The 21,260-nt window shown below is 39.3% G+C and overlaps 1 protein-coding gene across 1 annotated transcript in view; it reads right to left on the bottom strand.

Moving 5' to 3' along the window:
• Positions 1 to 15,279, bottom strand: part of MED13 (mediator complex subunit 13) — a 124,292-nt gene extending 109,013 nt beyond the window's left edge. The window contains exons 1-3 of the mRNA XM_037742444.1: positions 14,443 to 15,279; positions 12,356 to 12,590; positions 2,026 to 2,194 (exon numbers count right to left, since the gene is read on the bottom strand). Coding sequence (XP_037598372.1) covers positions 2,026 to 2,194; positions 12,356 to 12,590; positions 14,443 to 14,508 — 470 coding nt within the window. The 5' untranslated portion in view covers positions 14,509 to 15,279. The remainder of the gene's footprint in view (positions 1 to 2,025; positions 2,195 to 12,355; positions 12,591 to 14,442) is intronic.
• Between the last annotated feature and the right edge of the window lie 5,981 nt (positions 15,280 to 21,260).

The following is a 21,260-nucleotide window of genomic DNA, read 5'->3' as shown; positions in this document are numbered from 1 at the left end:
AAAAGTCCACTAGATTAATCCTAACTGATAATTCAAAAATAAGCATGTTATTTCCTTCAAAAGTTTTAAACAGGTAACTTAGAAGAAACAGTAATTAAAAGGGATTGCTTCTGAGGAGCAAATCTATTAACTGGGACTCAGGATCGCAGCTTTTCATTTTAAATCTTGGTAATCTGTTTGACTTCTTAAAACCATTATCAATGTATATGGCTGGCCAGGAGAGGTGTCTCACGCCTGTAATCCCAGCACTCTAGGAGGCCGAGGCAGGCAGACTGCCTGAGCTCAGAAGTTCAAGACCAGCCTGGGCAACATAGTGAAACCCTGCCTCTACTAAAATTACACAAAATTAGGCAGGTGTGGTGGCACCCGCCTGTAATCCTAGCTGCTTGGGAGGCTGAGTCAGGAGAATTGCTTGAACCTGGGAGGTGGAAGTTGCAGTAAGCTGCAACTGCACCACTGTACTCCGACCTGGGCAACAGAGTGCGACTCTGTCACAAATGAATGAATGAATGAATGAATGAATGAATGAATCAATGTATATGGCAGATATTGCTAACTGCCTACCCAATATCCATTTCCACTTCTGTCTTTGATATCTATCTAATATCTATTCCACCTTTCTTCTTACTAACATAAACTTCATTTTGTTCAGAGCAGTTGTTTCCAAATAAAAGACACTTGTTTCTCTTACTATGGCCAAAAATATGTCAGCTAAAGTTTTCAGAAAATAATTTACTTTATGACTCTGGTACCACACCTTCTTATTTCCTCCCTTCCTTTCTCTTCCTGCCTGGAATCCACTGTGAGATCTTGAGGTGCAACACCCAGGAGGACCATGAGGATGTAAAGATGGCACAGCAGAAAACTCTGGGAAACTCTGAATTCTTGATGACATTATTGAACAGACATACCAGCAGTAAACTATCTTCCTCCATACTCCTTGCTATTGAGAAAAATCTATCCCTACATAAGCCAAGTAGTTAATGTTTTTCTGTCATCTGCAGCTGAATGCATTCCGAGCTTGTACAAATACCTTGTTAAAACAAAGGTTTATCTAAATTTTCAAAGAGAAAAAAATGAAAGCACCTTTATTTATCCAGGCTTACCTACTCATCTAGTCTACTAAAACTAAAAACTCCAGATGCACATGAAAAAAGATGCACATATATAACATGAAAGATGGTACCTCAAAATGATTACAATCTCAACCAAATGTTCACTTCATATCCTCTCACATTTTTCAGGAAAATCAGTAAGTTCCTTTTAATTGTCCCTTCCTCACATCCCATCCTACTTCCCAATGGTTCATATCTCTCGAAGCCTCACTAGCTCAATGACTGCTGGGAACTTAATCTTTGGACAGACTACCTAAATCACAGAGAGGTATAGTAACCTGAAGCTTTTAATTGCCTGGGAAAATGAGGTATCTATCAAAAGTTTTCTGTGCCTCTATCTGCAACTACTCTAATAATTAGTGTCATAAATTTGCTTAATTAATTGCTCAAGAAAATTATAAACTCTCCAAGAGTAAATGGTCTTATATGGAAAACACAAATGTAAATTATTTCAATTAAAGGGATTTGAGAGATTGGGAACAAGAAGGGTTAACTTAATCCAAAACCTAATCACAGAGCACTATCTTTAACAGGTGTTAATATTACTTAACTTTAACATCAGAGTGCTGTGCATTTATTTCCACTAGTACTTAAAAAAAAAAAAAAGAGAGAGATATTTCCAGGCCTAAGTCTCTGCTTTCATCCCAAGTTTTGTCTATCATCCCAAATCAAAATTTAGGCCACTGTATTAAAATACAGCCTATTCCTACTGTAAGAAAATTCTTAAAGTGTGTAGAGGGAAAGGTAAAGTGGTTAAAAAAAAAAAAAAAAACCTGAATATATCTAGAACTTTGTCAAAGATAACCTCCTGAATATGTCTGTATGATTTTGGCTTGTTTTATCCCACCTTCTCTGTAAAGACACAAAAACAAATCTAAAGAAATATATGTCAGCATTTAAGATTGCTTACCTTTTATTTATAGGTTTTTCATCTTTTTCATAAGGCTTTACAAACCACTTGCCAATACGTACAAAATTCCTGTTCATTAAACACCGTTCCAATAGATTGTGAACTGCTTTGAAAAGCAGAGTACGGCATTCATAGGAAAGTCCATTCTCCCACACTCCATCTTCTTCTTCTAAAAGATAAATGAAGGAAACAATAAGTAAAACAGTGGCACTATATCTATTTAAAGCCCAGCAAGTAAGGTTGCAGTTTAAACCCTAGATTCATCAACACTAGCTCACCCCAGAATAGTAAGCTACAATCACTTAGATATATCTCTAGACATTATCAGGTTTCAAAGTTACTCTACAAGGAATAAAAGGTCTAAATACCATATATTCTATTAAATTACCTGACATGTATTTTTCCACCTTATAAAAAGGTAATGACATCATGAACATACTGAATTGGTTTCTGTATTAATGAAAAGGACACTTGTTTGTATAACCTGGAAAATATTAAACACACTCTATATTTATTATGCCAAATTTTAAGCTGACTCACTTGTTACTTTGTCCTAATTCCCCCAGTCATTCACTTACCAAAAAAATTAGCCAGTTAATAATTAAAGTCAGAACTTTTCATGTCCATAAGCATTCTAATCCAAGACTCCAGTATAAAACTAAGAGATGAATAAAAAGGAAGCTGTTGGCACAGAGCCTAACAAGCAGTGCACTATCAGCCACCTTAGGTCTAATTTCAACCAAATGATTCCCATGATTATTATTCAGTATAGGATCCTTTACTTGGGGGAGAAATTTAAAAATTTAAAGACTTAAATTGTAAATGGCACTTCTGTCATATAAAATTATAACTATCTTCACTAAGTATAAAGTTTCAATTTTGCCAGCAAATCTATTAATCACTCTAAGTTAATTTACCAAAAAAACATAACACAGTCATTTTGAGATAAATCTGGGTGTAGGTCAGAAAAAAATTTTTGGGACTCTATCCATTTCATATTGGTCACAAAGTATCCAATAAATCCTGCTACAAATAATGATACCACTTCAGCATTTTAACTTTCATTACAAGATTTTAAATTGCTTCGTCCAAATGTAATTGACCATCCTTCTAGAGCCTATATACCCTTCATAAACACTTTATAAAATATGAGCAATCCATGTTCAATTTTTAAGTAAAAATAAAAGACAAACCTTTCTCAATTTGACACCAAAAATGCATAGACTATGCCCATAGAAAAAATAAGAGACACAATATGGGCTTTTGAATAAAAGCAGAGACATGTATTAAGAGTCACACATGCTTTATATGGACAACTTATACAACAAATGGGTAGAATAAGCATTAACTAAAAAGCATAATGACAGGGGACTTTAACTGCACTAGAAATTCTGTGCCACTACAAAGGCTAATGTTGATTTTGTTTTTTCCTAAATGATAGTCAAATCTTTCAAAGCAACTTTTTTTTTTTTTAAATAAGCTTTATGATGGCTCATGCCTGTAATCCCAGTACTTTGGGAGGCTGAGACAGGCAGATCACCTGAGGTCAGGAGTTCGAGACCAGTCTTGCCACCATGGTGAAACCTCATTTCCACTACAAATACAGAAATTAGCCAGGAGTGATAGTGCAGCCCTGTAATCCCAGCTACTTGGGAGGCTGAGGTGGGAGAATCACTTGAACCTGGGAGGCAGAGGTTACAGTGAGCCAAGATTGTGCCACTGTACTCCAGCCTGGGACAAAGCGAGACTCAGTCTTAAAAAAAAAAAAAAAAAAAAAAAAAAAAAAAAAAAAAAAAAAAAAAAAAAAAAAAAAAAAAAAAAAAAAAAAAAAGGTAAGCTTAGGGAAAAAAAAAAGTGGAATAAGCTTTAGAAAATGACAATATTTCAGAATAAGAATAACTTTTTAAGTCATTATTAAATAGGAAAACTTCACATTCGATTATATCAGATATACCCTTATCTACTTCCATTTAAAACCAAAACATTTATGGGTTTCACTTTATTAAAGAAAATTTTAGGCCAGGAGAAGAGAGAAGTGGTACAAAGTGACTTCCCTTAATTAAAAGTTCTAGATCACAAGCATATTTGTGAGTTGATGACAAAAAAAAAGAAAATAATTTTTCTCAGTTGATCTGCTTTCAATTTAATGAGGTCCTACAATTTCAAACTTAAGTAGCTACATTAAGACTTTTACCTCAAATTATGAGACTTATGACTGCTAGAATATACATGTTCTTAATTCCAGCAGAATTATGTTAGGAATATCTCCCAATTCTTCATCGCTTTATAATCAATTTAGTATATTTTATTTTTATCACCTTTTATTTCAAAAATCCCTACCTTCCGATGGTTATAACACTTGTTCTGCATACAAACCCATTACCAAAATCTTTTTCCTAACTACTTGTAAGTTTTAAAGCATCAAAGACCCAAGACAGTTAGCATTTATAAGTATCAAAGTTGTAGAGTTGCTATAAACTTCAAATAAACCATTTGAAGACACAGTTACCATTTATAAGTTGTACAGTTGCTATAAATTTCAAGTAAATTATTCATTTAAAACTAGAGAATGACTTTGCCTTCTTCCTAAAACAGTAAATAAACCTTGACCACACGTGGTGGCTCACACCTGTAATCCCAGCACATTAGGAGGCTGAGACAAGTGGATCAATGGAGGTCAGGAGTTTGAGACCAGCCTGGCCAACATGGTAAACCCTAGTCTCTACTAAAAATATAAAAATTAGCTGGAAGTGGTGGTGCATGCCCGTAGTCCCAGCTACTCAGGAGGCTGAGGGACGAGAATCACTTGAGCCTGAGAGGCAGAAGTTGCAGTGAGCTAAGATCGTTGGGCAACACAGCNAAAAAAAAAAAAAAAAAGAAAAAAATTTGCAATAGTAAAAGCTAAAACACATTAATAAATTTTCACAGGAAATTCTAAAAAGTATTTTTAAAAATCTATTAAATTATTTAAGAATACTGAATGTGAGGCCATGTGCAGTGGCTCATGCCTGTAATCCGAGCACTTTGGGAGGCCAAGGCAAGAGGATCATCTGAGGTCAGGAGTTCAAGACCAGCCTGGCCAACATGGTGAAACCCCATCTCTACTAAAAATATAAAAATTCGTCAGGTGTCGTGGCATGCACCTGTAGTCCCAGCTACCTGGGAGGCTAAGGTAGGAGAATCACTTGAACCAGGAAGCGGAGGTTGCAGTAAACCAAGATCACACCACTGCACTCCAGCTTGGTGACGGAGCAAGACTCCAACTCAAAAAAAAAAAAAAAAAAAAAAGAATACTGAATATGGTTTAGAAAAGTAATCAGTATTAATCTTCAAGCATTTCTCCCTTGTTATTCTAATACTTTCAGAGGGAGTGGGCATCTTATGTCCCCAAATGCCCACAATTCTCATTAACACTAAATGAGACATTAAATGTGAGACATTTAGTGTCTCATTTAACACATAAAACCAAGAAGTAGACACCACCTGCTGTGGTTTTCTAACTCCAACATGTGAAGTTTATCTTCAACTATATGGCAAGCAACTAAGCAACCATTACACTAAAGTAATATAATTTCATATTTCATTGCTGAGAAATATGAGAATAAGTCCTAATAACACTCAATAAAAAGTCTGAAGGTTTTTGGTTTTGTTGGGAATCATTTAGAATCAAGAAGCCTACTAATCCAAGCTTCTCATATTCTGACAATCTAATAACCATAATAAAAGCACTTTCTATATGTTGTATTCAGATATGAAAAGTGAAATGATACAACCAACCCACCCAACACATAGTGATATGTAGTACTTACACTAATTAAAACAAGTTCTTGAATCTCAACACTAGCATTATAATAGGGAGGTGTGGGAGAAGAGAACACTCGGCAAATCTTTACCTACCTCTTTTGAACTTAACGACAGCCTAATTGAAAAAGTCTGCTTAATCTATTTAAATACTTTCCTCCTCTAGCCAGGTGCAGTGAGTGACTCATGCCTGTAATCCCAGCTACTTGGGAAGCTAAGACAGAAGGATCACTTGAGGCCAGGAGTTCAAGACTAACCTGTGTTGCCAGGTTAGTCTTGAACTCCTGGGTTATATTTGCTTGGATTATAAAAAACCTTTTTTTATTAGTTAGTGGGACACAGTGGCACATGCCTGTAGTCCCAGCTGCTGGGGAAGCTGAGGTGGGAGAATTGCTTAAGTCCAGGATTTGGAGACTACACTGAGCTATGATTAAGCACTGCAGGCTGAGTGACAAAGTGAGACTCCATCTCTCCAAAAAAAAAAAAAAAAAATTCCTCCTCTTGTAGCTCTGTCTGAGAAAACAACAAGTTTCAACTCTGCATTCTTAGTACTTTTCTGCTACTATTAGCATCACAGTTTTTAATCATTGGTGTTTCTTGTAATTTTTATGGAGTATTTATTGGAAGAAAACATAAAAGCACAAATGCTAAATCTGATTACCATATTTTTTTCCTGAAGATACAGATAACAGTGGTGCCAAAGTATGTGATAGGTCATCAAAATAATTCTCTATCAATGAGGAAAAAAAAAACCCAAAACCAAAAAAGCAGATATACCCTGCACTAAACATTTTTCTCAAAACTGGCAGCTTTAAATATCTCCATAGGGAAGAGCTGGTAAAAAGGGAATCTTCTCCTATGTCATTTTGCTAAGCTATTAAAGTGTAACATATGCTAATGAATAATGGCTCCAAAATTAACATGGTAGAAAATACCACGTATTTCCTAAAAAATAAAAAGAAATGTTTAAACACTAGATCAGTATTTCTCCTGAATAACCATTAATAACCCATACATTCAACAAATATACTGAGAGCCTTAAGTTGGTTGCATCATCATCTATGGCAAAACTTGAAAAACTCATTTAAAAACAGCCTAGTATGTTATGTTTAACCTGAAAACTTAGAAGATACACTTGATCAAAAAGAACAGTATGCCGAAGAAATATAGCAAATGAAGTTGTCACCTAGAAGACTAGCCAATTTTAAGAGTTGGGTCACATCACAAGCAAATTTTACAGCAGTAGAAATGAATTACTCTCTTTAGACTATCTAGGGCACAAAACAATGTTTTAGTTTGGCTAGGACTAGATTCCTATGCCTGGCTGCTGTTTATCTATTTGTCAATTCTATTAACAGCTGTCGTTTAAGGTTAAAGTCCACTATAGTTAATCTCCTTCAATAAAAACATCCAAAATTAAATTCAGAACAACAGTCCACTTAGTTTGAGCACAATTCATTATGATGAAATTCTGGTATAATGACACTATCTGGACATGTTACTAAAATTCACTTTACAGACCTCAGGAGCCAGGAAAAAGAACAAATATTTTTAGCCCTGAGTTTTTTTTTTTAGTTCACAAGGTATCAGTTTTCTCAAAGAGTCTCATCATAGTCTAACTTGCTATGATTTTTTTAAGATGACAAACGGGAGAGGACGCAGTTTTTGCTTTTATTTTTATTTAAATGGAAAGAATAAAAGCAATGACAGCAATCGAATTCCAAAAAGGTTAGAACACAGAATTAAAATATACAGAAAACTCTCCTTCAAGAACACACTAATGAAAATGAAACAATCTGTCTCTGAAGCAAATTAACAGTACACTTAAAAGTACCAGTCCTATCCACTATAGAGATTTTTGACCAGAGGGACTGAGCTAAGATTTTCCCATCACCAATTTTATACCCGTCACCCACTATTACACAACCACTAAACAAAGTCAGCTACAAAATTTAATTTTTTTAAAAAAGGTTGTAATCAGAAAGGAGTTTTATTCCTAACCCTCTTTGTATCAAAACATATTGACACGGATTCAACTCTCCATTATCCTATAGAGGATAAAGCAAAAAGCAAAAAAAAAAATAATCTATGTTTAGTTTTGGAATTCAAGAGATTTTTGAACAAATATCCTTCTGGAATGTTATGGTTAGGTTAATACTAGTTAGCACAAATCCTGATCCAAAAATCATCCAGCCTTTGCAAATTACTTTGCTCAATAGTATTGACTTACTGCTAACAAAATGAGTAACTGTTTAAAGTATGTATTAAATCAGATTTGATTTGCTGTAACTGATCTTTGCCAGTCAGCAATAAAATCAGTTTACATTCTATTTCTACACATCAGCTAAACTTGAAAGGAAGGTAACCTAAACAAGTGCTAAGTGACATAAGAGTGAGAGACTGAAATTTAAAATGCACTATGGAATCTGAGCAGACTCCACAACTGTCTAAATCATCAAACCCAAGGAAAGTCTGAGAAACTGTCACAGTCTAGCAAAGCCTAAGGAAACATGACAATTAAATGTAATATGGGTATCTTAGATGGAATCCTAGGGAAAAAAGGGCTATTAGGCAAAAAAAAAAAAAAAAAAAAAAAAGGAAATTCAAATAAAGTATACACTTTCATTATAATAAAGTATCAATATTGGTTCATTAAAGTTTATTTTTTAAAATACACTGCATGACATAAAGGAGCTAACGAGGTTAAACAAAGGCAATTCTGTATTTTTGTTATTGAATATTCCAGTTAAGAAAAACTGAAAGTTATAATTTTTGAAAAAAGGAATGCTTTCCCTCTTCCCCCACTACCAAGAAAAACAAGGGCAATATTATCACCATAATAAAAAACACTTCAGTAACAAGATGTGGTGGGTGCTGAACCAAACAGAAGGACACTGCCTGTGAGGAGCAGGCTCAAGCTAAATTAACCAGCTTTTTAGCTACCACCTGGGTCCTTCCGGTTCCCCTTTCCTCAGTGCTACACCTCTTGGAACTCAGGACTGCCTCCAGCAGCTGATGCTACCCTGTACTGTCCAGCTGCTCTCTTCTCAGGGGAGCTTAAAGGAAGGAAATAGAGAGCCACAGATGGGAAGAAATGAAAAAGGGGTTAGCTTGAGAGACAGAGGCAGACTAATTACCCCAAGAGGGAGGCAGACGCTGTCCCCAGAGCAAAGAAAAGGGCAAGACAAATATATTCCATCTGAAAAGACCTTATTATTCTTTAAGGTATGTCTGATTTAAGTAACAACACTCTAAAATAAATAACAGATTTTTAAAGAAAGCTAAAACATATAAATACCACTGACTATGCAAACTAAAACAGTGCAGGACAGGCTTTGGAACAGTAAATATGATCACATACCACTCTTAATTGTATTTCAGTTTACTATTTCAATCACTTCCACTCTGATAAATTGTTAAAAGTTATTTATGATAGCAGTGGCTCACGCCTGTAATCCTAGCGCTTTGGGATGCCGAGGCAGGTGGACTGCCTGAGCTCAGAAGTTCAAGACCAGCCTAAGGAAACACGGTGAAACTCCATCTCTACTAAAAATACAAAAACTTAACCAGGCGTGGTGGCATGCGCCTATAATCCCAGCTACTTGGGAGGCTGAGACTGGAGAATCACTTAAACCTGGGAGGTGCAGTGAGCCGAAATCACATCATTACACTTCAGCCTGGGTGACAAAGCGAGACTCCGTCTCGAAAGAAAAAAAAGGTTATATTGGTCGGGCACAGTGGCTCACGCCTGTAACCCCAGCACTTTGGGAGGGTGAGGCAGATGGATCATGAGGTCAGGAGATCAAGACCATGCTGGCTAACACAGTGAAACCCCATCTCTAGTAAAAATACAAAAAATTAGCCAGGCGTGACGGCACATGACTGTAGTCTCAGCTGCTTGGGAGGCTGAGGCACAAGAATCGCTTCCAAAAGGTGGAAGTTGCAGTGAGCCAAGATCGCACCAATGCACTTCAGCCTGGGTAACAGAGCAAGACTCTGCCTTAAGAAAAAAAAAAGTAATTTACTATTCAATAGCATTCAGTACAATCTGACAGCAGTTAAAACCCAACCTCTCAAAATTACTCTTTTTGAGACTGAGTCTCGCTCTGTAGCCCAGGCTGGAGTGCAGTGGCACGATCTCGGCTCACTGCAACCTCTGCCTCTTGGGTCCCAGTTCAAGCAATTCTCCTGCCTCAGCCTCTCAAGTAGCTGGAATTATAGGCATGTGCCACTATGCCCAACTAATTTTTGTAATTTTAGTACAGATGGGGTTTCACCATGTCGGCCAGGCTGGTCTTCAACTCCTGACTTTATGATCCGCCTGCCTCAGCCTCCCAAAATGTTGGGATTACAGGCGTGAGCCACCGTGCCCGGCCCCAAAATTACTTTAATTCACGTTCACAATTACCATCTATTTCAAAGGTACAAGTAACTACCATTTTTGAAAATTATGCTAAAAACCAAAGCTAAAAATATTTAAGACATTTTTCTTAAATGTCTTAAACAAAGACTTTTCTTTCTTTAAGAAAGAAACCTAGTTTCAGTAGAGAAAACGTATCTGACTGGTAACATGAAACCTAGAAAAAAAACTCGACTGTTTCAACAATTTACATCAAAGTGCTCACATCTAACTTTAATAGCCTTTTAACTTTCGCAATATTATTCTAGTATTGTAAAACTAGGCCAGGTGCAGTGGCTCACACTTGTAATCCCAGTACTTTAGGAGGCCGAGATGGGAAGACCACTTGAGGCCAGGAGTTCAAGACCAGCCTGGTCAACACAGTAAGACCCCATCTCTACTTAAAAAGAAAAAAAGAAGAAAAAAATCAAACATTATATATCTCTTAAAACTATCTTTGAGTCTGCAAAGTGTATTTCGTGGAATCTTAAAAAAAGATGTGTTTAGTCTGATTAGATGCTTTGTCAACTTTAAGAAGACCAAAGCCCGTAAGTCAGCATTATAGCTTTTTCAATGTTTTATCAACAAGTATAGTTTATCAATAGTTTACAGTTTTTCAACAATGTTATACAGTCTCCAAACATTCTAGTAAGGTGATTTTTATGAGCACTTAGTGATTAGAATAACTCAAATACTATATCCAAGTCAATGAAAGAGAAAGGAAGCTGGCGGGCTTAGCTTTTGGCATGATGATTAGAAAGCATCGTCTATGCTAAAACTACTATATGTACGTACATCATATGTACGTACATATGTATGTATACACAAACACATCATTTTACACATTTAGAACTACGTTGAACACACAGAACTAAGGACTCTGCGGCAGGCATCTTAGTAGAAAAACTACATAAGCTGGAAAGCTTTCTTAAAGAATTACAATCGCTCCAAAAAATAACACTGGAGAGTGTGTTCATTAGAATGTAAAGAGCAATTATCAAAACAAATGTAACACATACATTCCTACATAATGTTGATCTTACTAAGTACCAGTTCAAGATACAGACATCTATAGTACATTCTACCCAAAAATAAAATAGATGCTATAGGTCAAACGGACAATAATAGAAAGTTCAGAGTACTCAATTTCAAATAAGAACTTTAAAAAAATTATCTAGAAATCCTAAATTTATCTGTCAAGAATCATAAACTATCTTACTGAAGTCTTTGGTATCATATAACATAGAACTAATCATCTACATTCCTATTATCTAAGATTCAGTTAATACTGACTTTGACAGTTTAAAGCTTCAGTAATTATATGAAAAGCTAGTTTCTCTTTCTAAAGTAGCATTTGGTCCTAAAAGTCAAGAAAATAAGGAAGCAATCATATTGATTTGCTCACAATAAAATTGTTTGTGTAACCTTTTAGATTATGATCCCACATCCTATAAAGGCTAAACAAGTTGGCACTTGTCTCTTATTATGTTTGACAGAACAGTGTATGAGTCACTTTCCAAAAATAACTAAATTAACATATGCCTTCATATGTTAATCAAACACAAATGACAGTAACAAAATACTTTTATGCCTTTAAAACACACACACACACACACACACACACACACACACACAGAGAGAGAGAGAGAGAGAGAGAGAGAGAGAGAGAGAGAGAGAGAGAGAGAGAGATACATTTCCAGTACCTTTAGAAATATCTGCCTATTCATGCAAAAGACTCAACTTCAGCAGTGGCTGAAATTACTCAAAAGTTACATTTGGCTTCAAAACTATTACATGACTTTGTTAGGACTTTGTTTCCTGATTCTACTTTTTCAGATTAATATAACATGCCTCCCTTGGGCCCTAACTACCTGTGAGGAAGAGGGGTGGTGGAAGGAGAAAGTCATTCAAGCATTAAAAACTCAGCTATAACAACATGGATAATATAAGTAAAATAAAATAATCATGGTGAAATAAAACATGAAGCTGAATTTTTATCTGGCCTCCTACCTCAGTGGCGTGATGATTAGAAAGCATCCTCTAACAAACAAACTGAATTTGTAATACAAATAATATTTTGGGAGAAGTATACAATGTTGCTATATCATTAGAATGGTAAGTTGCTTTCACCTGCTAAGTCATGGTGAATAAGGTCAGCAAAATTGGGGTCTTCACCCCACCAAAATATCCACAATTCTCTTCTTCCAGGTCTTTGATCTCGCCGCCAAACACCAAGTACATCTGCCTTAAGGCAGCGACTAAAACTGCTCAAAATGGGGTCTTCTTCTGTCACAGGAAACAGAATAGGGGCAGAAGTTGGGCCTTGCCATACATATCTTTTCCATTTAATTCCCGTCAAGTCAGCCTGAAGGAAAGAAAGCATGATGTTTTATTATTGCACATACACTCGAAGTCAAAAGTACTCAGTATGACGTCTCTTATTTCATTAAGGCATTACAATTTTTCAATGTATGCTAGAGACATTGAATGCAAATTAGGACAAAAAAAGATTTTATAATTCAACAACCAAGAATTTTAGGGAAAAGAAGAGTGTTAAAAATTAACAACCACCACCATGTCACTGATTAATAAGCAAATATGTACCCCAGTAGAGACAAAAGAAACTGAATGAAGTTAAATATAGACGTACACTTCAATATGTACACAGAACATACATTTTTCTCTGCCCTAACTGGTCACATTTGTTCATTGGTGTGAAACTTTTAACTGAGAATCAATGATTAAAGACCCTAACATGAGTTTTTATTCCACATTTGCAGAAGTAATGTCTCTAACAAAAAGACATCTGAACAAGTCCTGAAAAAAATCCATGTGAATTCTTCACACACACACCGAATCGGAAAAGTCAAATAGCCGCTCACAAAGAACTGTGAGATTTGTGCTAGTCTATCTTCAAAGAACCTGATCCTAAAAGTACCAAAAATAGACTGAGATGGATAAGATAGAAATATAAAACCTGGTGTATGTCTTACTATATGTGAAGAGATGCTGATTAACGGACACTGAAAAGAAAAACATATTGTATAAGAGTATTAAAGATCTCAATTTAGCATCCGGAAAGAAATTCGACAAGAGGAATTCAATAATTATTTAATCTAACTTAAAGGAGCAAAGCATAAGGTGCCAAAAATGAAACTGCTGATACATGACTGGCAGTTTACACTTGCCAACTAGTTGTGCTCCGCCCACTTGACTCACTTACCTATCATATACTCTTTTAATACTTCTCACAGCACAAGGGAGAAGATGAAAAAATAAAGTCACGCAAACTTAAAGTCATTGATGAAGCTCAGCTACTGTCCCATACAGGACAAGTTATTTGCAACAGTTGGTACTTTTGAAAGTCGTTTAACTGTTGGATGTTACCAGACCCGAGCTAACCTACACAATGGTCATCCCTACATCCAGCTTCCCCCGACTTTCCATTTCAATCAAACAAGGAGCAGCATGCTCAAAACGTTCTAAAAAAGCAAGCAAAACACAATAAATGTATAAACAGTGCAAAAATCACAGCACCTCGTCCATCAGCCCCCTCCACTCTCACAAAAACATTATATTCTAATAAAAGCAAGATGGCTAGAAATTGTCAAAAATGGCAAACTGTTTTCAAAGTTTAAAAAGAAAACATATCAAATGGCACCCACTGGTTTTTACAGAGAGATCTGAAGTCACCCAAAGAAGAAACTAATCTTGCCTTAGCTTGACTTACACCAAAAAAAAAAAAAAAGTAAAACGAAGACAGGTTTCTAGGGCATAAGTTCTGAGGTCCTGTTTACATGGAGAAACCAAATTACCAGGGTGAGACATAAAGGCAGTGGGGAGCAGGGGCAATAATGGAAAGCGTGAAACAGGGATACAGTACGGAGCCAATAAGGAAAAAAGCAACAGTTAAGCAAGACAGAGGGAAAGGTTAGTGTCCTGCCAGATCAGGAGCCCAAGTTGAGGACGAGACTAGGGTGAGAGAAGAGTCCGAAACAAGACGAGAAAAAATGCCAACACTCCCCAAACAGAGCCCGGCACCGTGGGAGAGCGAACGCCGTCTCCTGGGGTTGCCCGCGGAGCTTCGCAGGGCGCCGGCTCCGGCTGGGCCTCGCCCGGGGACTCGGGCATCAGGACCAGACCCGGCCCCCTCCCCCACGGCCCAAGGGCGCACCTCGCGGCCCCCTCCCTCGGCGCCCGCCGGCCCCGGCACTCACCAGGCAGAAGAGGTTACAGTGACAATCTTCCAGGCTGGCCCCGTTCGGCACGAAGGAGGCACTCATCGTCCCTCACAGCAGCCGCCGCCGGCGCCACAACCCACCATCCGCCATTACCGCCGCCTCCGACCAGAGAGAGAAACACAGACACCGGGGAGGGCGGGGGGGGGGGTAGTGGTTGGGGGGGCGGTGGAAGAGGAGGCCGCCGGGCCGCCCGCCCTCCCCACCCACCCCCCGCCGCCGCCGCCGCCGCCGGGAGCAGCCCCCGCCGCCCGGCCGGCACCCAGCCGCCCGGGGCCGAGGGCCGGAGGCGGGAGGGCCGCGCCGCGCTCGCCTGGCGGGCCGGACTGCGGAGCCCGCGGACGCTGGTCCCTCTCCGGGGGACGGATGGGATGTGTGCCCCTACCGCAAAAAAATAATAAATTACACAATAAATAATCAAAATCGAGTCCAAGACGGCAGAGCCCAAGCCCTGGAGGGTTCTCCCGGGCGGGGAGGCGCCCGCACAGGGGCGGGAAGGGCGAGAACCGGGAGAGAAGCCCAGGCCCCCGGCCCGGCAGCAGCGATGTCCTTAAGCCCAGAGTCTCCTCAGCGGCGGAGGTGGTGGCGGCGTCTGCGGGCTCACACCATTCTCTGGCTCTGTCTCCGTGTCGTCCCCGAGCCGAGCCGGCCTAACGTCTGCCCTCCTGCGGCCTCACCGCCTGGACGCCGTAGTCTCCCCCATTTTGTGGGCCCAGCGGGCGGTGTTTTTCCCCCTTTAATCCGAATTCACGGGTTTTCCCTTCGCTTTAATGGCGGCCACAGGGACCAGCTCGCCCTCTCTGCTCGCCCATTGGCCGCCTTGAGGTCACGTGGGCCCGGGCTCCGTGGGGAGGGGGAGAGAGAAGTGAGCGAGGGAGCGCCGGGAAGCTTTCGGCCGAGGCGGTGAGCCCCGGGGACGGGGCAGCCAGCTGGTGGCTACTAACACAGCGCCATCTGCTGGGTGCCCCGGCCAGTGTAAAATGACCCGGGGCCCTGGCCCTGTATTTGCAAGGAAATTTACAGTCCAGGAAGGTTCATTTCACAAATCAGTGAGAATTACGTAGAAATCAGCTTGAGTTCTTTGGAAGAGAAAGTGTTGGCAAAAATTCCAAGACATTCTCATTTATTTCGCGAGGCTGCTGGGGTGCAGCGCAAACCAAACTTGGGAGTCAGACGATCTGGATGGAGACAAGACTCAGCCACCTTAAAGTTGTGATATGAAGATAGAAACTTAAGAAACAAAATATTGCCCTGTAGTTAATAGGCTGGGAATTAGAGCCACACTGCCTGGGTTCCACGCTTGAGCAAGTCACTTCCTGCTCTGTGTCTGTGTCCTCATCTGTAAAATGGGGAAAACATACCCCTTACCCCACAGGCTTATTGTAATAAGTTAATACAAATTAAGCAGGTTGCCCAGTGCCCTGCACAGATAAGCATTGTTAAGAGTTAACTATTATTGTTGTCATCATTACCTCATATAGTTATTGTGAGGAGCAGGAGAACTAGTGTATGTAAAGGTCTCAGTACTTTTTTTTGTTTACTTGTGTCTCTCTAGTGCCTAAAAAAAGATCCTAGCACACAGTAGGTGCTTGGTATTTGTATATTTACAAATGACTGGGTGTTAAGAAGTAAGAACCAAGCAAAAGATTCCTTCTCTTTCCCATAAAACACCCAGTGCTTGGCTGGTTTACATTTCAATATAAGAGTTCAAGACAGTTTCTCTGAGGGTTGTAGGATTACATGAAACGAAGAAGAAAAATATGATTCAGAAGTTAGAAACATCGGTGAGTTAGATCTTTAAGTATTACAGATAATTTTAAGTATTACAGATACATAATTATGTATTATGTATTACAGATACATAACTGTATCTGTAAAATGAATGGTAAACTCTTCTATATCACTTCTTCAGTCATAAAATGAAAAGAAGTTCTCATTCATCCATTTATTCATCTGTGGTGGGGAAGAGCCCAGATCTGAAGCCCAAAGCCTGGAGAAAAAGTTCTGCCCCTCACTAGATAGCCTGAGATCAAATTTGACCTTAGATCAAATTAATTTCTCTTACTCTCAGTTATTATAAAATGGGGGTAATAAAAGTACTTTTCTCCTAAAGTGCCTGGTGAATGAAACAATGTAGATACAGTGCTTGCCACAGTGCTTACTTAATGTTAATTATTAATATAATTTTTTAAAAAAATTATTGAGAACCTGCTGGCTCAATTGAGTGTGTTCGTGCTCTAGGCCTAGGATACAAATAGGAATAAGATACCCGCCTGTCCCTCAAGATTCCTGAAGAGAGGTACTAAAGGAAACATTTCCTACAGAATAAGGTAAAATACAACGGGATAGTTGCTTGAATGAGGTATGTATCTACTATGCCACAATAAGAGCACCAGAAGAAGAACATCAAAGTCAGAGAAGGCGTCATAAAGTAGGTAGCATTTGAAATCAGATTTGAAGGAAAAAATGAATTCTTATAAAGCCCTTTGAAGCAATTAAATCTTATTAAACCTAATTCAAACCCAAAGTCCACATATCTAAGTCAATTATGCAACCAGGACTCATTCAATCCAGGAGCTCAAATCAACTTTATAACTGAGTGCCGGCACCAGGAGACAGCAATCCCCAGATCCGATGAGGTAAGGGCTCCTCTACTCATTTCCCTTTCCCTGAGAGACTGCTCGGATCTTTGTTCCACTGCTTTCCTCAGGCTGAAACGCCTTCCTCGACCTCACATCTAAAAGGGTCTCCATTCTCCAAAATGTTGCCCTCCCATTGCCTGGACCCCCTGACTTGAGCACCATCCTCAGGACCCCAGTGGCAGGTAGAATCTACTCAAAACCTACCAGGTAGGAAGTAACATTTGATTGACTTTTCTGTTTGAATGTCAATCTTTTCAAAAAGAAGGGGGAGACAGGGAGACAGAAGCGAAGAAAGGAGGAAGACCCAGAAGAAGAGGTCGGACAGAGGATTGCAGAAGGGAGCAGAAGAGACAGAGAGACAGGACTAAGAGAACGGAGAAGCATAGTGGAATAGAGGGAGATCCCAGTTGTGAGGGGAATGGAATCATGGGGAGGAGGGAAAGAGAAGAAATAAATATTTTCAGCCCACAAAGAATATATCAGTAACCACTTATATTCTGTAAAAATGACATTTTGTGTTATTTAAAGAGTAATTTATGGACTTTGGATGATGATGATGTGTCAATGTAGGTTCATCAGTTGTGGTAAATGTACCATTTTGGTGGGAGATGTTGATGGTGAGGAAGGCTATGCATGTGTTGGGGCAGGAGTTATATGGGATTTTTAGGAAGAAATGGAAATAAATAAAAATGTTACACACACATTGTTGGCTGGGCACGGTGGCTCATGCCTGTAATCCCAGCACTTTGGAAAGCCAAGGCAGGTGGATCACCTGAGTTCAGGAGTTCAAGACCAGCCTGGCCAATATGGTGAAACCCTGTCTTTACTAAAAATACAAAAATTAGCCGGGCGTGGTGGCAGATACCTGTAATCCCAGCTACTTGGGAGGCTGAGGCAGGAGAATCAATTGAACCTGGGAAGTGGAAGTTGCAGTGAGCCGAGATCCTGCCACTGCACTCCAGCCTGGGCAACAGAGGGAGACTCTGTCTCAAAATAAGTAAATAAAAACATTACACACACATTGTCAAAAGTTTGGCAGATACATAAAAGCATAAAGATGAAAATTTTAAATGTACATTACCCAAAGAAGTCCATAACATCCATTCATAATTAATCACTTTTTAACATTTTGATGTATTTCGTTCCAGATTTTCCCTATATATATTTTTCCTACATGGTTGAGATCATACTATATAACCAGTTAACTACACACATTTATTAACCATCTAGTATGTGTCAGGTCATGTGTTGACAAAATAGAGCATGTACAAGTAGCTCGTAATCTTTCTTACAATGGCTCTTGGAAAGTTAGACCAACTGGGATCAAAACTCCATGCTTGGCTTGGCACAGTGGCTCATGCGTATAATCCCAGCCCTTTGAGAGGCTGAGGCAGGCAGATTGCTTGAGCCCAAGACTTTGAGACCAACCTGGGCAGCATGACGAAAACCCCACCCCAACAGCAAAAATATAAAAATTAGCTGGGCGTGATGACACGACCTGAAATCCCAGCTACTCGGGAGGTAGAAGTGGAGAGATGGATTGAGCCTGGGAGGTGAAGATTGCAGTGGGTTGAAATTGCACCACTGCACTCAGCCTGGGTGACAGAGTGAGACCCTGTCTCAAAAAGCAAGCAAGCAAACAAACAGATCTTCATGCTTGCTAGCTCCCTAACTTCAATTTACCCCTTTGTAAAATGTGTATGTAACAATAGCACCTAAATGTCAGAGTTGTTGCAATGATTAAAAGGGATAATCCAAGTAAAACAGGACCCAACTGGGAATTTTAAGGTCAATTTTAGAGGTTACTTTGGGTCAATAATCTGGGTCAATAATCACCGATTGTCTTCTATTCTTTGAAATGTGGATTCACTCAATGTTCTGCATTCAAAACTGTTCTGTAACCCCTTCGACCTTGTAGGGGCTCCATCCTGAATGAGACGGTGGAGGCACTGGCTTGCAAACTACCACTTGGCCTCCAGGAAGGTGACAGAGTTACATCACCTGAGACAGACAAGTCCAGGAAAGGGCACCTGATGCTCCACATGTGATTCTGAAAAATCTGCAAGGTCTAGAGCAGCACTGTCCAATACAAATGCAATGAGAGCTAAAACCTATTTAAATGAAAAATAAAATTAAAAAAAAAGATGCAATGAGAGCTAAATAAGTAACTTGAATTTTTTCCGTAACCATGTTAAAGAAGTAAAAATTAAGGCCTGGCACGGTGGCTCATGCCTGTAATCCCAGCACTTTGGGAGGCTAAGGCAAGTGGATCACAAGGTCAGGAGTTCGAGACCAGCCTGGCCAACATGGTGAAACCCCATCTCTACTAAAAATACAAAAGTTAGCTGGGCATGGTAGCACACACCTGTGGTCCCAGCTACTCGAGAGGCTGGGCAAGAGAATCGCTGGAACCCGGTAGGCAGAGATTGCAGTGATCTGGGATCACTGAGATGACACTGCACTCCAGCTTGTGTGACACAGTGAGACTCTGTCTCAAAAAAAAAAGTAAAAACTAACAAGTGAAATTAATATAAAGTACACATACTTTATTTATCTCAGTATGTCAGAATCATTATCATTTTACATGTAGTGAATATAAAAAATAATTGAGATAGTTTGCATTCCTTTTTTTAATCAGATCTTCAAAATCCACACTTATTTGCCCTTATAGCACATTTCCGTTTTAACTAGAAGATTTCAAGTGCCCATCAGCCATTTGCAACTAGTGGCTACTGTGTTGGAGAGTACAAGCTTAGAGTCAAAAGCTGAAAGCTAAGGACCAATTAAGCTGTGGAGTGAGTGGTCTTGAGCCTGGGGACGATATTGATTTTCTTAAGGTCATTTTAATGGTTTAATGTTGTACTTAATTCAATAGAAAAAAAGGCTAAGAAGTTGCAAACCATCTTATTTCATGAGTGCGCAGACCCTACTTCACTGAATATAGCAATAAACAGACCTGAAAGAAATCAGCAGGTTGAGAAACTTAAGAAAACATTTCAATTCTAAGTATCAAATATCCTGAGTTTCTCAAAAGTTGCTGACTTGCCATTTTTCTCAGTAGTGTAGCATCCACTCTCAACCTTAAGTTTTATTTCATTTTAATTATTTCATTTTAATATTAAAATCAACTTCCCCTCATTTTCTTACTTTGAAATTAGGTTTGTAAATCATGCACAAATCAGAAATTCCCCTCCTTTATCTTTATCCTATTTAAGCCAGTCATTTGACCTCTCTGGATCTATATTCTCAAACATGAGGAAGAGATTGGCCTAAGTAATTGCTATGATTTAACACCTAATATGTGACAATATATGTTAGACACCGTGTTAAGTAGCTTCGCCACACTTTCTGATGTATTATCCCAGTTTTCTAGCTTGAGATACTGAGGTTTAGAGAGCAACTTGCCTCTTTGGCCCGAGGCCAAAGAGGTCTGTAACTTACGCTAAGGAAGCCTAATCTACCAAGAGGGGCTCTAGAGAAACTTAGGGGAAACAGTTCAAACGAAGTCTTGAAGGATGAGTTGTTGAGTTGAGCCAGGAAAAGATTGAAAGGGGAGAAGGCACAGACGGAAGATGAGGTGGACTGGACAGCTGAGTGTTGAGAGGAAACAATTTGGCTGGAGAAGTAGCCCCAGGAACAAATTATGAAGAGTTTGGATTTTATCCAGAAGAGAATTTTTTTTTTTTTTGTTTTGTTTTTGTTTTTTTGTTTTTTTGTTTTTAAAGACAAGGTCTCTCTCTGTCGCCCAGGCTGGTGTGGTCATAACTCAACTGCAGCCTCAATCTCCCGGGCTCAAGCAATCCGACCACCTCAGTCTCCTGAGTAGCTGGAATTACAGGTGAGTGCCGTGATGCCCAGGTAATTTTTTTAAAAAGGTTTCTTTTCTTTTTTTAAAAAAAATAGTCTGGGCGCGGTGGCTCACGCCTATAATCCCAGCACTTTGGGAGGCCGAGGCGGGTGGATCACGAGGTCAAGAGATGGAGACCATCCTGGTCAACATGGTGAAACCCCGTCTCTACTACAAATACAAAAATTCAGCTGGGCATGGTGGCGTGTGCCTGTAATCCCAGCTACTCAGGAGGCTGAGGCAGGAGAATTGCCTGAACCCAGGAGGCGGAGGTTGCGGTGAGCCGAGATCGCGCCATTGCACTCCAG

This window comes from Cebus imitator, unplaced genomic scaffold (assembly GCF_001604975.1).
Source record: "Cebus imitator isolate Cc_AM_T3 unplaced genomic scaffold, Cebus_imitator-1.0 Scaffold121, whole genome shotgun sequence".
NCBI classification, from domain to species: domain Eukaryota; kingdom Metazoa; phylum Chordata; class Mammalia; order Primates; family Cebidae; genus Cebus; species Cebus imitator.
Note: the sequence above shows the minus strand (reverse complement) of the source record. Positions and strands in the feature narration are given on the sequence as shown.